This window comes from Sminthopsis crassicaudata, chromosome 5 (assembly GCF_048593235.1).
Source record: "Sminthopsis crassicaudata isolate SCR6 chromosome 5, ASM4859323v1, whole genome shotgun sequence".
NCBI lineage: Eukaryota > Metazoa > Chordata > Mammalia > Dasyuromorphia > Dasyuridae > Sminthopsis > Sminthopsis crassicaudata.
Window position 1 is genome coordinate 143,727,764 of NC_133621.1, and position 17,826 is coordinate 143,745,589.

Below are 17,826 nucleotides of genomic sequence, written 5' to 3' on the forward strand. Positions count from 1 at the left end.
TTTTTTAAACAAACTAGTTCATAATCTAGATTGGAATGGCTTTTATTTGTTTTAATGAATTTTTTGGCTAAAGCATGTCACTGAGCAAATCTTGCCATACAGAGCCATTTATGCTTAATTAAGAAAGCAACAGTTAAATCATGTGGGACTTGGTACTTAAAAGACATTTGGCTGATAGGAGCCAGTAGCATCATCTAAGAGGCAGGCTTTTTTTCATACCATTATAATATCAGTACCATAAAGAAAGGGTTTAGCCACAGAGAGGATGCTGGGAGGGGAGTAGTAGATGTCTTTTCCTTATTCATTTGTTTTGCTTTCAATGTGCTTTTCCACTAAATCTTGTTCCCACTTCCTCACTAGGAGCTCCAAAGACCACTGAAATCACTGGTCCAGATTTTATCCCTTAAGATATAGATAAAATAATAAGTTTGTTCTCCATAGATTCATTTAATAATACATTTTGATTGGTTCTGATTATAATTGTGTGAAGTTTGAAAACAAATTTCCTTTAAAATTGATTTATTGTTGTATGAAGTAGTTTATTTGTTAGGAGGTAAGGATTGCACTAATGATTTATTTCATTGGTCTGTGGAGCTCCTGTTTGTCATTTTTTCTGTAACTTAGTCTTAGAAGAGAAGAGGTTTTTAACCCTACAGTCCTTAGGACCCTAAGGGACTAATAGATAAATTTCAGGAGATCCATAAACTTGAACAAGAAAAAAAATACATCTTTATTTTCACTAACCTTTGTTGAAATTTAGCATTTCCTTCAACTACATATATATTTTTAATTATTCTGAGAAGAGGGTATATGAGCTTCATCAGACTGCCAAATGAGTCTATGACTTATAAAAGATTATGAATCTCGATCTGAGAGAGTTATCTAGAACACTGAGAAGGTTAGGTGACTTGTCCAGGGTCACACAGTCTCAATGTCTAACAGAAATGGGTTTTCTTAGTTCCCAGGCCAACTCTATCCACTTTGCCATGCTATCTCTATTGACATCTTCTATGGCATTTTTATGTATTATGCCCCAAAATCAGTGACAATAAGCTCTGGAGCCCAAGACTGAAGTATCTGAAAACCTAGAATTTTTATCACTGATTCACAATATCTCCCTGCATCAATCAGTTGTTTTCTTCAGGATTCAGTTTTTCCATGTACAAATTGTCAGAAGCAATCTGATGTATTAGATCTGGGGCAGGAGTCTAAGAGACCACATTAGAAATCTTTACAATGCCTCAGAAAAAGAAGGTAATGCAATTATCATCCTCAATTTTTTTTTTTTTTTTGGAGGAGGGGAAAATTGGTTGGTTAATTGATTGCATCTATGTAGGGAATTCCCAGGATAGAAACACTCTTCACTATTAAACACTACACATGCCTTGATGCATACTGCCTCTATAACTACAGAAAGATCCCATGACCTCTCAGTACCTCCAGGAAATTCTCAGAAACTACAAGTTGCAGAGGAGTTGCTAATGTGTAGTAGCGAAGAGTTTCTACACCAGGAATTCCCTATATGGATGAAATCAGTTAACCAACTGACCCTTCTACATACCCCCATCGACAAAGTGAGGATGATGATAATTACATTACCTTCTTTTTTCTGATATAAAGATTTATAATGTGATCACTTAGAGAACAATCCTAATAAATACAATATGCAATCATTCAAGCTTTGTAAAATTGACTAAAATCGGGGGTCTTAATAATGTTGTTATTGTTTAATCCCTTCTTTATCCCCTTAGACCATCATCTGCAAATAGCATAAATAGCAGCACATCTTCAAATCACAGTGGATATGCATCAGAACTGCCACTACCCTCAATTGGAGGAGATCTAGCCAGCCGGTTATCCAGTGACGAAGGGGAAATGGATGGGACGGAAGAGACAGAGAAGTTAGATTGTCATTATTCTTCGCATCATCCTCGACCTCTTGGGGTAGGTTTCTTCATGTCTGTCTCCCCTTTTTCTGCTGTGCTTCCTGAGTATTCAGTTCCCATCATCCCAAAGCTCCCTAGGCTTAATGAGAAGCCAGTGGCAGCAAGAGTTTTTGTGTCTGGGGAGTGTGTTAGCCCTTGAAGTTGAATAGCTACCATAAAAACACCCTTGAAAATCTCATAAGGGAGAAAAAGAGCTGCAGGCTGATTATGATCCTTTAAACTGCTGAGTATTTGTGGTCCACCTTGAAGCAGTAACACTTGAGGAATGGTATTTATGTAAGTGCACTTGTGCGCTGAACTCATGGCCTCATCCATCTAAAAACGGAGCGTCGGCTTTCAAGGGCTGCTCTCACCCATCTGCTCAGAGAACTGTCTGTCTTAGCAGTACCCCCGTCTGGCTGCTCTGGTTCGTTTTCTTCCCTGTTGCTTCTAAATTTTATTGTTATTAGTAAGCGTGACCATATGGCACCAGAACCAAGGAAGCTATAGATGTCTATGAAGTGGGGGAGGATTATGTCAGCATGAGCAGATAACAGGCAGCTCTTAGAATCCTCAGCAACATTTTTTAAATAAAGAAAGCCAATGAAAACTCAGGTGATGGTGGTTGTCGTTCAGTAGTTCAGCTGTGTCTGGCTCTTCCTGACCCCCTAGTCCATAGCAAACTAATGGGGTTTTCTGTCAGAAATCCTGGAGTGGTCTGCCATTTCCTTGACTTGGCCAGGATCACACAACTAATAAGTGTCTGAAGCCAGATTTGGATTCAGATCTTCCTGACCCCAGGCCCGATGAGCTTGCTAGCTGCCTCAAGTGGTGGTACACACAAAAGTGGAGATTTTTTTTATTTTTGACATGTGAATATTAGAAAAAGATTCACCGAGGCAATATCGTTACTTTTAGTAGGTGAGATTGGAATAGATTGTGTGACTTCACCGCCCTGCCAGCCACTGCCCTCTTCCAGCCATTCTGTGGTCTAGATGGTACTTGGAAAAAATGGTAATTTGACCCAGTATAAGGGCTCCAGAATTGAGTCAGCTGACCAGGATTGCAGCAAGGGAAGGCTTGTTATTTGTTGTTTAGGCCAGATTGTTTCTTCTTCTTTGCAGTGAGAATATTGAGCTAGGTCACAACTTCTTAAACTTTTTCCACCCCTTTTTGTCTAAGAAATTTTTACACAACCCCAAAAAGATTATATAAGTATATAGAATTTATAGAAAATATAAATATTTACTATTTTAAAAAATCAGAATTTCACTACCTATATGAGGTTACAGCTCCCAGTTTAAGAACTGGACTAAGCAACCTCTAAAGTCTTTTGCACACCTAAATATTTAACCCTGTAACCTGTGATTTCATTCATGTGAAGAACTCTGCTACTCATACAATAGCCCAACACGTTGCCCCTCAGCCAGTGCAATGTCAGCAGCAGACCAAAAGGGTGAGAGCAGAGGTATCCCTACCCTTGTGAACTTCCTAGTAGTCCTGAACCAGCTAAAAATGTAATCAGGAAATTTTTAACAAATAAATAAAAACACAAATACAAAAAACCCCACACAAGTACAATAATGTCAATAATTTTTGAGGTTTCTGAAATCATTATGTGGGCGGCAAGGATCTGTTTCTATTTGAACTTAACTCCGGATTAGAACATTTACAAATTTTGATCTTCTATCAAAATTCATCATAATCTAATGTAGAGCTTTTTCATGAATAGCCTCAGGTCTGAGGCTTAGTAAAATTTTAATGCCACCCCCCAAAAAAAAATATCCAGGAATAACAAAAGGAAGTTTCCCACTTCCTCCTGAGAATTGTTCCATAAGATGTTTTGATTTCCAGGAAGAGTTTCCAGTATGAGAACTAAGCCAGTACTATGTCTGGGATGAAGGCCAAAGAGCTGCTGGAAGTCCCAAAGGAAGGGAGAAAAGCTAAATTTGAGTTATAGAGTCATTTGCAAACTTACCTAAGCTTTTGACTTAGCCAAATGTTACCTTTTCACAGTCTCTCTTCTCCTTCTGTAAGTTCTCTTAAGATTCCTAATGTTGTAATCAAATAGTATTTATTAAGCAGCTTCATCCATGTATTTCATCCATATGTTCCAAATTAATCAATCTAGTCAACAAGTACAAGTACCTACTATGTGCCAGTCACTCCACTAGACACTAGGGACAGAGGTACAGGGGTATGAAACATAGATACAGAGAATGAAACATTTCCTTCTGACAATGTTTACATTCTAATGAAAGATACAAGCATGTATGAATATAAAAACATAAAGTTAATAAATCTATATTAAATAGTTTATTAAAAATAGTTTGAAAGAGAGAGTATCAGGGACTGGAAGAATGTAAAAACTAAAGAGATTTGGCCAGAAAAAGGTTTTCCGAAAATAATCTCATTGATGGGATGTTTTCTCCCTAGATTGGTCCTTTGACAACATAATGCCTTTATACACTCCTACTTTTGGATTTCTTTTCCCAAAAAGCGGTAGCATCTCAAGTCATTAAAGAAAGCTCAAAAAGTCTCCTAGAACAAGTCTTTTACCACATCTCTGATGCTTATCTTCTCTTTGTGAAGTCTTTCAGAGATTAAGAATTCACTCTCTTATGACAAACCTGAAATCCATTCATAGCCCTGTTTTACAACAACTCCAACAAGTGGTCATTCAACATTTACTCAAACCTGTCACCTACCCAGAGATTGCATTCCACTTTTAGGTAGTAGAATTTTTAGAAAAGTTTCTCCTTATATGAACCAAAATCTGCCTTTGTTGTAACTTTGTGCAGAGCATCTAGAACAAGCAAAAAATTAAAAAGCCTAACTCTTCATCTATATGATAGTCCTTCAAGTATTAGAACACAGGTGCCATGTTTTCTCTAAGTCTTTTCTTCAAGATAAATATCCTCATTTCCTTCAAATAAATCTCATACAGCATGGTAAGACCCCTTTCCATTTATATTGCCTTCCAAATAGGATGCTCTTCAACTTATGAATGTGCTTCCTAAAATATGGCACCTAGAAATAAACACAGTATCCCCGATGTGCTGACCAGAGCATTACAAGTAGAATGGGATCATCAGCTCTAGTCCTGAACACTATGCCTTCCACTCCTGACTTGTTAAGTTTGCAGTTTCCTTCCCTTCGATACTTTTCACATGATTAAATTTACCTCTGTTATTTTGTAATTGTAAAATTGATGACTTGAACCCAAGAATAGGCCTTTACATTGATTATGGTTAAACTTTTCTCCACCATTTTAACTTGTCAGGATTGTTTTGGATCTCAACTCAATTATCTATTGTGTGAGCTGTCCCTTCCAGCTTCAAGTAAGCTGTAAATTTAATAGCCACAACATTGATTACTTTGTCAAAGTCACTGATAAAACCACAGTTCAACCAGAACTTTGTAAAGGAAATCTAACATATTTTAAACAGGAGAGCCTTTTAAATATCTAAAGATAGCCATCTTGTAACTCCTCCTATCGCCCAGGCTCTCCAGATATACTGGCTTCCTATACTGTGACTACATTCATTCTGGGAATTCATAGCTAGCAGTGCAACAAAAGATATTTTTTGACTAATTAAAATCATGAGGTTTTTTTTTTTTTGTCTGCCAGGTGACACTGTTGTTGGTTAGTCTTAAGTTTCTGTGGTACTAAAATACTCCAATCCTTTACTCACAAACTGTTGTTCAATTGAATTTCCTCTATTTTGATCTATGAAGTTTTTTTTTAAATCCTGTTAAAGATCTTTACATGAGAATATAACAAAATGGTTTTCTCCATTTATTATGAGATTTGGCTCAGTTCAGTCTGCATGTATGCAGCTTCTGCTCTGTATAAACATTGATCTATTATGAAGAATATAAAGGAAGAAGAGAGCATAGCTCCTAACTGTGATGAATTTAGAGTACAGGTAGGGTTATGAGACAGATAAAACACATCCATAATTCCAAGGCAACATGGTGATATGGGAGGCAGACTGAAGATATTCGCTAGGAAAAATATAGATGAGGCACATCACACACAGGCATTGGGGGAAATAAGTATTGGCCAAGAAGATGGGAAAAGCACAGTCTAAACTGAGAAGACAAATATGGGAGGAAAGGTCAAAATAGAAAGATATGGAGACAAATGAACATGTTTTTGATGTGGGTTTTGAAGTTGGCTTTGGGGGGAAAATGAGAACCAGTAAGAAGACTGATCTGGCTGGATTAAAATGACCCTGCTGGGAAGCCATAAGGGAAAAGTTTTCACAAGACAGCTTAATACAGAAGATAGGGTCCCAGTGGTACCCATCAAATCCCACTTCTGAATGTGGGGCAGTGGGCAAGTTCACAGTGAGCCTGTTTCTTTATCCATAAAGTGCACCCAGTACCTACCTCTTAGAGGTTTGTTGTTATCATTTTGAGAATTAAATTAGGTATATATAAAGCCCTTTGTAAACTTTAAAATGCTCTATAGAGCAGGGATTCTTTCTTTTCACTTATTAGTATTTTATTTTTTCCAATTTTGTGTACAGATAATTTTCAACATTCATTTTTGTAAGATTTGGGGTTCCAGATTTTTTCCCTCCTTCCTGTCCCTTCCCTCTTTTCAAGACAGCAAGCAATGTGATATAGGTTGTACATGTATAATCATTTTAAACATATTTCAATATTAGGTTGTGAAAAAAAAATCAGAATAAAAGGGAAAAAAAACACAAAAATGGGAAAAAGAGAAAATAGTATTCTTTAATCTGCATTCAGTCTCTATAGTTCTTTCTCTAGATGCGGATGGTATTTTCCATCCCAAGTCTATTCATTATATTGCTGAGAAAAGCTAAGTCTGTCATAATTGATTATCACACAATCTTGTTATTACTGTGTCCAATGTTTTCCGGATTCTACACACTTCACTAAACTTCAGTGCATGTAAGTCTTTCCAGGCTTTTCTAAAATTCACCTTAGAGCAGAGATTTTCAATATGTTATATGTATCATGGACCCCTAGGATAGTCAAGTGAAACCCATGGACCTTTTTTTTCCCCCATGGACCTTTTTTCAGAATAATGTTATTAAATGCATATAATAAAGTAGAGGGGGATTACATAAAAAAACAAATATATTGAAATAGTTAACAGAATATTTTTTAATTCCTGTATCATTTTGAGAACCCCTGATATAGAAACATAATGGCATAGTATATAGAGTATTGAAATTGGAGTTAAGAAGACCTGAATTCAGATCGTTCCCCCACCATTTCTTTCTGGGTTTTGTTTTGTTTTGTTTTGTTTTGTTTTTTGCTTGTTTGTTTGTTTTGTTTTGTTTTTTTGCTGAGGCATTTAGAGTTAAGTGACTTGCCCAGGGTCACACAGCTAGGAAGTGTTAAGTGTCCGAGGCCAGATTTGAACTCCAGTCTTTCTTACTCCAGGGCTGGTGCTCTGTCCACTACACCAACTAGCTGTCCCTCCTCCACCATTTCTTAACTATGTGATATAAGGCAAATCACTTACCTTCTCCAGTCATTAGTCCTCAAAATGAGGAGATTGTGTATAATTACCTCCAAGTATCCCTTTAGCTTTAAATCTAGGATTCTTTTATATGGCAATATTTTGATTAGAAGACTGGATGAGTAAATGAAATTAATTGAGATGTTCAAAGTAGAGATTTCCAAACAAAAGAGTCTCTACGGTACAGTTCAACACCTTATGTTCACAGATGAAGAAAGACCCAAAGAAGCTCTTTAACTTATTTCAGGCAACACAGCGCTAATAAGGGACAAAATCGGAGTTCAAATCCAAATTTTTTCTCTCCAAATTTAACATTCTTCCCCCTGAACCAAGCTGCCTCTTTCAACTTTTCCTCTAATTGTCGCCCAATAGGGCCCTTTTGGTCCAAGGTCAGGATTTGCATTTGGATCTGATAAGGTTATAAAATTACAAAACTGTATTTAAGAAAAATTCAGCACCAGCCCTGGCTGGAGTCAGGAGGACCTGAGTTCAAATGTGACCTCAGACATTTAACACTTCCTAGCTGTTTGACTCTGGACAAGTCATTTAACTCCAATTGCCTCAGCCACCACCCCACTACCCCCAGTTTAAAAAACAAAAACAAAAAACAAAACATTCAACTGACCATTGGTTAACTGAACTTCATTCATCACCTACTACATCCACCTGTTCCTCTGTACTTTTCCAGGTCAGGCTCTGCTGAATTTAGCCATTAGTTATGCAGACAGCTCTAGTGTGACTTGATGCTCTAGATTTGGATCTAGGTTTCTGCAGAAAACCTGGATCTCACACTGAAATAAAATGGAGATATTTTTTTGCTTTTAGTATTATTTGCTTCTTTATTTCAAGTGAGATTGTGCCCAAGAGTGTATTTATGCAAATGTTGCTTTCTCTCTACAGTTTATATTAGCTTATTAACCTGTAATTAAAATTAAAATATTTTGTTTCAGTTTTGTTCATTTGGGAGTCGCCTCATGGGACGAGGGTACTACGTGTTTGATCGGAGATGGGATCGCTTTCGATTCGCGCTAAACTCTATGGTAGAAAAACACTTGAATTCACAAATGTGGAAGTAAGTGAAAATTTCCTATGCAGCATAATGCTACATTTTCCTTTAAGTCTGAATAAGCAGCATTGTGACATAGAGGATAGAAAGCCAGCCTCAGAACTGAAAAGAAAGCTTCAAGTCCTGCCTTTGACATTTACTGTCTCTGGTGTCTCTGGACACATCATTCCATCTGTCAGCATCCTAGGCAACTTTCTAAGTCTAGGGATTGCAGAGAATATACCAAATTGCATTGGTGGGAGGAGTTCCCTGTGAAGCCACAGGTTCAGTCCCTAGGCTATACGCGCGCACACACACCACACACACACACACACACACACACACACACATCCATATTACATATACCATACATACATACATACATACATAACATCACTAATCTCTGTAAGGTAGGTCCTCAGCAAAATGGGATTTGGGGTGAAATAGGACTCTTGCTGTTCCAACCTCCCATTAGCTCTTCCCACCATCTTGATGTCTGATCCTTTCTAATCCCCCAGTGCTGTGTTTTTGCGGTCTTAATTTGGAAATGGCTGTCAGATAATGGATATTGAGAGTTAAGATGTTGGCATCTAAAATGAATACAAGGGATAATATTATAAAAAAAAAATTACTCATGCATATATACTGTGAAAAAAAATTCTAAATTAAAAAAAAAAAAAGATGTTGGCATCTAAGGTTTAATATTTCCCAAGGTTATCTGCATTTTAATAAGGAGCTCTTGAAAAGGGGGGAAAAAACCCAATACATAAAATCCCAGAGGAAGAAAGCTATCCTGGTTGATTGGCAGGCAGTAAGGTCTTGCCCAGTACCTCCCTCCCATCATACTGCACAGACAGCCACCTTCTCTCTCCAACAGCAGACGAGGTCCCACGGGGTTCTGTCCTAGGACATGAGCTGCATAGGGACACTGGTGGTTCTTCCTTCTCAGAGGGACAAAATGGCATCATCATGTTGGGGGCCGAGGTACAATATGCTCTACTGTGGCTCTTCAGACCAATGGGAGATTAGATGACCCTCCTACAGGTCAGATACAGGTAGTCCATATGAACAATGCTCACATTTCTTTTAACTACTGTAATTCTGTTTGTGGGTATGTCAGTACCACAGATCTTCCTGTCTTTATGCCCAAATGTCATGGTCTATAATTCTGATGAAAATGATACTTAAGTTTTTGCTAAGTGGACTTAATCCATATAAGCCAAACCAAAATATTAGGAAGGTATATCTTCACTCAGTAGCGTTTTTCTTTTCTCTAAGCCCAATCTAAAAGGAACTCTGGATTCCTTTTTATAGTGTTATCCTCTTAAAAAAATAAAATAAAAATAAAATCTGATTTCCCATGAGGTGCCAGCTGAACTAAAGAGTCTATATCACATGTAGTAAATTATGGATTGAATGTTAATATATTTGTAAGGAAGGAAAGAAAGCAAAAGACTTTTCCTTATTTAAGGCACTGCCCCCTAGATCTGAAGAGATAGTGTCTGTGTCCACTAAGGACACCTCCAGTTAGTTTCACCTACAAGGTCTTGTTTGTAATTATTTGAATACCAGGTATTATTTGCTTTCGTGAAGTGTCTGCCTTTCTTTGTTCTCTGGGGATCAGAAGTAGTCTTCAATATTCACAGATCCTTGCTTCATGTATTATGAAAAATAGAGTTGACCTATATCTGAGTTTCTGGTGTTCACTCAAATGAAAACTCAGTATTCTCCACACTACCTCCCACAAGGCCTCTACAACCCAAGCACTCTTTTATTCTCCAACTTTGTGTGTATGTATATGTGTGGTTTCTCCCATCACTGAGCAGCATTAAAGCTAATTTTGAAAAAGTGAGACACCCCTTTGCCCTCCAGGTGCCTTTATCCACATCCACTGGACTCAAAAGCTGTCAGAATAACAACTGGTGAGGGCATTGAATAAATTAGGAAAAAAGGGAGGACCATGACTAATTTTTAATACTATTTTAGGCAATTCTGACAGTATTATCATCATAAATGTAACAAGATCAAACCGCTTATTTTCCACACCTATTGACAGAAGAACTGTACAATTTTTCATACCTTATTGAAATCTATCAGTTCCATGTCACATGGAAGTTATCTGAGAGCTGAAGTGGCAGCTCAGAATTACTGCCTTTTGGTTCTCAGAAATAAGTACATATAGAAGACTAGGAAAGCTGGCTTCTGATGGTGGGCACTTCAAGTCAAGAACTTTCTCCTGCTTCCTGCATTCTTTCACTGCTTCTCACCTGTATAATGCCATACCCCATCTTGGCTCTGCTTTGGTGGAATGATATAAAGTTGAGGGGAAGGACAAAAATTGTGTTTCAGCTGCCCAACTGTGCAGGCAAGGAAGAAACACTTCTTCTCTGAGACTGGTTTAAAAAAGCAAGCTTGTGAAGGGTAACCCAGAGGACAAAGGCAGAAACCCTCAGAAGGGAAGGCCAGCAGAATGCTGGCCTTGGTCCTCATCCAGAGTCTGCATGTTTAAGGTAGGGTGGATAATATGGTCTCAGGTATTGCCTTAATAACAAGCAAGACAAGGAGGCAGAAAACAGGCCGTTCCCAACACTCATATCAGTATGGCTATCCACTTCTGATATGTGCCTGAGCATTTACTTCCATTGAAAATCGCTGACATTAAAAATTGTGGGTATAGTGCAGAGCCTAGAGTCAGGAAAATCTGTGTTCAGATCCTGTCTTAGACTCTGGGTAAGTCAGCCTCCATGACCCTATAAAATAGATTTTGATCATCTGATAGCACCTGCCTTACAGACTTGTTATGAGGCTCAAACAACATAATACTTTTAAGCACAGAACAAACCTTAAAAGTGTGACATAAATGCCAGCTGCTGTTGCTGCTGATCCTTTTCGCTGAGCATGTACTAGACTGGGGAGTAGAGGGATTATCACAACATCATCTTTCCTTCCATAGGCACAGGAAGAAGTATCTTGGATTCCAATCTAAGTCCTTAAGAGTAGTTACTGTTGAGAGGGGAAGGAAGGGGCAGTGGAGGAGGAGGCAGGGATAGAAGTAGTCTGGAAATCTCACCCAAAGGGAGTAATTTCTAACACCTCTGCACCTGCCCCGAATGGCAGTCTTCAAGGTCAGATTAACAGAAACTTGTGCCCCTAAATTTCCCTGCAAAAATAATTTCAAACTGGGCTCCCCCAAATGGAGAACATTATGGATGCTAGAGAAAAGTCATTTTATTATCTGGATCTAGTAAAGGGTGGAGTAGAGAAAGAGAGGGAACCCAATGACTTTGGATCATAAAAAGGCAAATTTGACCAAGTGCCACTCCAGGAAAGGTGACTAGGCTTCGGAGAATAGTGGCTTTGTAGCAGGTGGCTAAGGGAGAGTTTTGGGAAAGCAGCGTGAAACAGGAAGGTGCCAGCCAAGGCTGCAGCCTCATGGTTCCCACTCTAAGCCAATGCACTCAAAGCCCTTCCTTCTTCAGTCACAAGTGAACATTTCCCATTAAAAAGAAACACAGATGAAATTTTTAGGGAAAATATCAGTACATAGCACCCCGGTTGTATTCCGGATTGCATTTTTGCCTTTTACATGTAGATCTATCTAAAATTAAAGCACTCCAACACTACACACACACACACACACACACACACACACACACACATATACACGCACAGAAGATTAGAATCTGGAGATATAGTGAGAGGACTATGAGAGGACCTGGATAAAAATTGTTGCTCTGCCACTTAATACCTCTGTAAGTAAGGCAAGTCACTTCACCTCTCTTAACCTCAGTTTTCTCATCTGTAAAATAGGGAGGATGGTCAAGATAACCTTTACTTAAGGTTCTTTCCTGTGATTTTAAAAATTCTTTTTGAGCCTACTACTGGGATTTCCCATAACAGTACCTAGGGTAAGGTGAGAAGGAATAGTGTGTCAGAGCAATTAAGAACGTGGCTCTCTGAAGGTTTTTGTTTTCCATGGTTTGGTCCCTGAGAGATTCTCTTTCCCAAACTGAGCTGCTCAGACCTCATCCGGGTTTCAGAAGGACATTGCCAATGCTGATGCTTGCTTTGTTCTCTCATTTTTCTTTCATATTTAGGAAGATTCCTCCTGCAGCAGATAGTCCCATGCCCTCGCCAGCAACACATATCACCACCCCTGTTCCAGCATCCGTTTTACAGCCTTTCAGCAACCCTAGTGCCGTGTACCTTCCTTCAGCACCCATCAGCTCAAGAATCACTTCTTCTTACATAATGACATCAGCCATGCTCTCAAACGCAGCCTTTGTGACAACGTCGGACACGAGTTCCATCGTGTCCCACACCACAGCTTTCCCCCATGTGGCTGCGACGCTAAGCATCCTGGACCCAACTTTTAAGGCTCCATCTGCTATGTCCCCAGTGCCAGCTGTCATCCCTTCCCCATCCCACAAGCCATCCAAAACAAAAACCAGCAAATCCTCAAAGGTCAAAGACCTGTCTGCCCGTAGTGATGAGTCTTCAAGTAACAAAAAGCGGAAGCCACAGTCTTCTTCCTCTTCCTCCTCACTAACCTTGCAGACATCTCCCTCGTCTTCATTTTCAGGGCCCCACAAAAAGAACTGTGTCTTGAACCCAAGTTCAACATTGAACTCCTATCAGGCGACATCTTCCTATAACAGTCTGTCTGTGCACAATACAAACAATGGAACAAGTCCACTTAGTGCCAAAATGGAGCCCTCAGGACGAACTTCACTGTCAAGTAGCTCCACAGACTCCGTAAAACATATGAGCACAGTAGTCAGCAGTATTGACTCCTGTAACCTGTCAGTGCCCTCCCTGGTCCACCATGCAGGGGATCTGTCCCTGGCTGCTCACAATGCAGTGTCTTCTCTGCCCCTTTCTTTTGACAAATCAGAAGGGAAAAAGCGTAAGAACTCTAGTTCTAGTAACAAAGCCTGTAAAATCACTAAATTGCCTGGTATGAATAGCGTTCACAAAAAGAGCCCATCCAGCCTTATCTCGCCGGTGCCAGATCCTGCTAACAGCTCCATCGCTCGGCAGGTAAGGGACCCCGTCCTCCCAGGTACCTTTTTCTAGGGTCCAGAGAAAGCACGTCCTCACCCCTGTCATGGTGGGCTGTATGAGCTGATCAGAGAAATGATGATTCCCCCCCTCCCCCGTCCAGGCTGGGTCACGCCAAGATAGCTGAGACATAACTAGGCAGGCAGCGGCAGGGAGAAGCAGTAGGTAGCGCACTACACTTGGAATCAGGAAGACCTGCTTGGGGATACTGCTGCTGGTGAAAATGGGCAACTCACTGGGCTTCAATTCCTCCACCTGTAAAATGGGGATAATAACAGCCGTAATACTAAACAGAGTTGTGAGAGTCGGATGAGACAATATATTTAAAACGTTTTGTATACCCAAAAGTGCTTGATAATTGTTTGTTATTATCATTGTTATTAGCACCCCCAAAGGCTTGAATACTTATAATGTTTGGGTTAGTTGGCCCCTAGGGTCTTATCTACCTCTTCAGGGTCAAGAATTCCCCTGAAGTATTCTCTGCCCCTGGTCCTTTCTTGTTGATTCTTTTAAGGAATATGCCATGTTATCCATGTCTTCCTTCCTCTCCAGGCTCCACTTCTAATTCTATGGACTTTCTCTTTCTCTAGCCATGTTTATACCATCCTTTTATTTGTTTTCTTCCCACATTAGAATGTAAGCTCCTTGAGAACAGGGACCACCTTTTCTTTCTTTCTACTTATATCTGTGTTCTCAATGCTTGGTACTCTACCTGGCCTATAGCAAGTACTTAATAATGCTTGTTACCTTGACTTATTTTGACTATATCCTTCATTCTCTTCTAAGATGCTGGACTCCTCTTTTCAGAATCCCAGCAAAGAAATACAGGGGATGGGGTAAAGGGGTAAAGGTTTTCCTTCTAATAGAAGGAAGGATGTGTTTTCTTCATTTGCTTGTCACTTTTACTTTTTTTTTTTTAATTTTGAGTTCTATATTCTCCCCCTCTTGAGAAGGCAAAAATTTAGTATAGATTATACATGTGCACTCATGCAAAACATTTACATATCAGCAATGTTGTAAGCAAAACAAAACAAACAAACAAAAATAAAACAACCAGACACTCTTCCCCACCCAAAAAAATAAAGTAAAAAAGTGTGCTTTAATCTACATTCAGACTCTTATCAGTTCTTTCTCTGGAGATGGATAACATTTTCTATCATAAATCCTTCAGAATTGTCATGGATCATTGTATTGCTAAATCATTCACAGTTGATCATCATACCATATTGCTGTTACTGTGTATAATGTTCTCTTGGTTCTACTCGTTTTACTTTGCATCAGTACATGTAAATTTTTCCAGATTTTTCCACTCACTCACTCTGAGCCTGTCTCCTGTAAGCCCTTTCCTAGGCCAGACTTCAGTCTTTTCATGATGTTCGTAAGCTAAGTTCCTTAAAACATGGACCTGCTAAAATGTCCCTGTGATTGATAGTCCCTGTGACATAGAACAAATCAGGCTTCAGGTGAATTCCTGAAGAATAGCAAAGCTTTCAAAATTATCAGAGGAATCAATACTGCTTCCGGCCAGTTCCCTCAAAGTGGCCAAGGTCTTTGAATGTTACGCTGGAGGTTTATGCACTAAAAAGGCTAAAGGAGAGGGTATGGCAGAGAACTCTTTGTCCACTGTGCAGTAAGGCCCCACATTGGGCTAAAAGAAGTGTCTGAAAGGTAATGTGATTCTGAAGGGGGTGGCTCTCTGTTTAGTTTGGTTTAAAAAAAAAATTAAAAACTTCCAACTTATGTATTCCTTGATATGCTTGGTTACCAGTGAGTCCAGTTCTCAACACCTGCTGTGTGAATTAAACTTTAAAATCTAACCAGGAAAGAAATGATACAATGGATCAATCAGATAGGAGTTGGTCATGATGTCATCTTTTTTTTTTCTCTATTCCCCAGGTTATTGCATAGCTGGGGTAGAGAAACTTCATTTTCCTTACCCTCAGGCAGGGGGTACTATATTTGTATCCCACCCATATATCAAGGACACTTGTACACTATAATAATAATAATAAATTTGTACTCTTAGGAAAATGGATGAGTGTTAACAATGATGATAGTAGCATTTATATGGCATTTCAAGGTTTGCAAAGTGCTTTATATATTTTAATTCATTTAGTCCTCACAACAACTCTATGAAGTCAGAGCTCTATTTTACAAATGTGAAAATTGAGGTGCTATTATTACCCCACTTTACAATTGAGGAAACTGAGTGAGAGAGAGATCAAGTGCCAGAATTTGAACTCACATTATTTTGAACTCACATCCAAGTCTCTGCTGCTGTGGTGCTTGACATAAAAGGTGAGCCTAAGAATTAAGGGGAAGGGTTTTTTTTTTTTCCTATGAGGTCCAAGTTCCTCAGGTAAAAGGCAACCTTTGTTAGAGATAAAGACACAAGTGTGGAGAAAGTCTGCTGGATGCTTGAGTCATTCTAGACTCTTCCATATTCTCACTCACAGATAGAAAGACTGAGTATTGACTGAGAAATGGTCCCTGACCAAACCACACTGTCCAGAAGCTATAATTTACATATAAGTCTGAGAGAATGGAATTCAGAATTTCTGCCCTGCTCTGGAGCTACTTCTTCAGAAAGGGGATTAGATCATCAGTGGTCCATTCTGAGACACTGCCATTACTGCTTTTCTAAGGCAAAAATAGTCATGCTAAGTACCCTTCTGTCAAGAAAAACCCTTTTCGAGCCCTTCTTCCTTCCTCCAGCTTCCTCACTTGCCACTTTTTTCCTCAGCTGGGCTGAGTATCTGAGTATGGCTCCATTGGTATCTTTCAGGTTGGAAAAAATAGCAGTGTAGCTTTGTCGCAATCCAGCCCTTCAAGCACACCCAGCCTGGCCCACAACCGACAGGTGAGTGGTTTCGGTTAGGACAGTACACACCTGGCCGTCCTTACAAGAAGCAGGGAGGATTTCTGGAGCCCGGGGCTGACAAAACCCATGAGATGAGTTATTTATTCTTGGGCAAAGAGATGCGACTAGAGGAGAGACATCTCAGTCATGGTCCAGGCGTTCTTCTGGCCCTCCTCTCTAACTCAGTCCACAGGTCTAAGCTGGGGGAGTATATGCAAAGAATCTATGATTTCATCAGAGTAGGGAATCACTGGTATAATTCCACTCTCATTCTCCTAGACCAGCAGTGAATAAACAGATTATTTTTAGGCCCGTGAAGTTTAAGATCTGACCAGAGCCCCATAAGTAGTGTCAGAAGTGCAATCTTATTCTAGACCCTTCTGACTCTAAAGACCTGTTTGCTATGCCAGACTACCTCTATTCTTGGCCTAGTGGGTCCACAAAGTGTTTATCTTTAACATAAAAAAGAAAGATGATTGGGTTAGACCCGTCAACATTGATTTTACTACAATCCAGTATATCTTTTAAAAATTGTATGATCTTTTGTTTTTAAGTCATCTCCATTTCCTCCCTTTAGAGAACTATCCCCTGAAACAAAGAATAAAAAACAAAACAGAAAAATACAGTTAAGCAAAACTAACCAAAACATAACCATAATCTTTTTATATTACCTCCATTTGCAAAGATTCTGTTTGTTGAGCAAAACTTAGCAACACCTAGACCAAATGGGACCATATCTTCAATGTTCTACACCCATAGTTCCATACCCACTAGAAAAAATAAGTCCATTTTACCTTCTCTTCTTAAAGGCCAAGTTTGATCATTACTAATTATACAGTGTTTCATTTTATTTTTAGAAAAGAAAATTCTTAAAACAACATTTGTTACATTCTTAAAAAAAAAAAAAAAACATGCTAGAAAGTACTTTGGAAAAGAAAAGAGAAATGAACGTTACAGTATAGAAAACTATAGTTTCAGAATGAGTAGGAACCACTATATTGCATGATACATAATGAGTTCTTTTCAAAAAGTATTTAAGTTTAGCATCAAGAAGGGAGTTTTTAAAGACTTCATTGAAGTCCTTGCTGGATCTGAAGTAGAAATGTTAGAATATTGTAAAGGGCTAGAATGAGCAATACACTTGGATAATGAAGTACGTGAGACTAATTGCCAATTGGACAGTTCCCTATTAACTTGTTTGAAGGTTGACCCTCCCCAGCTGTTCTGTGCTGACTTGATTAGTGGGACAAAGAGGGGGAAGTGACGAGTGGGGGGGGGTAGGAGGAGGAAGAGGAAATTGAGGTACTCTCGCTCTCTCTCGCGTTTGAGGGAGGAAGGTGTGTGTGGAGATTGCTAGATTTAATCCCCTGACCTTGACCGTAAAAGATCAAGAATAAAGACGTTTAGTGATCTGACTCCTGCTGATTTCTGG

General features: G+C 39.2%; 1 protein-coding gene across 11 annotated transcripts in view; it reads left to right on the forward strand.

The window, feature by feature from the left end:
* Nucleotides 1-17,826, forward strand: part of ATXN7L1 (ataxin 7 like 1) — a 241,256-nt gene that overhangs the window by 219,453 nt on the left and 3,977 nt on the right. For 10 of the 11 annotated variants that reach the window (XM_074268377.1, XM_074268378.1, XM_074268379.1 and 7 more), the window contains 4 exons: nucleotides 1,752-1,944; nucleotides 8,379-8,500; nucleotides 12,571-13,513; nucleotides 16,320-16,394. In XM_074268377.1, the coding sequence (XP_074124478.1) occupies nucleotides 1,752-1,944; nucleotides 8,379-8,500; nucleotides 12,571-13,513; nucleotides 16,320-16,394 (1,333 nt within the window). Of the gene's footprint in view, nucleotides 1-1,751; nucleotides 1,945-8,378; nucleotides 8,501-12,570; nucleotides 14,642-16,319; nucleotides 16,395-17,826 lie in introns of those variants that run through there. The other variant, XM_074268382.1, reaches the window with a different exon arrangement.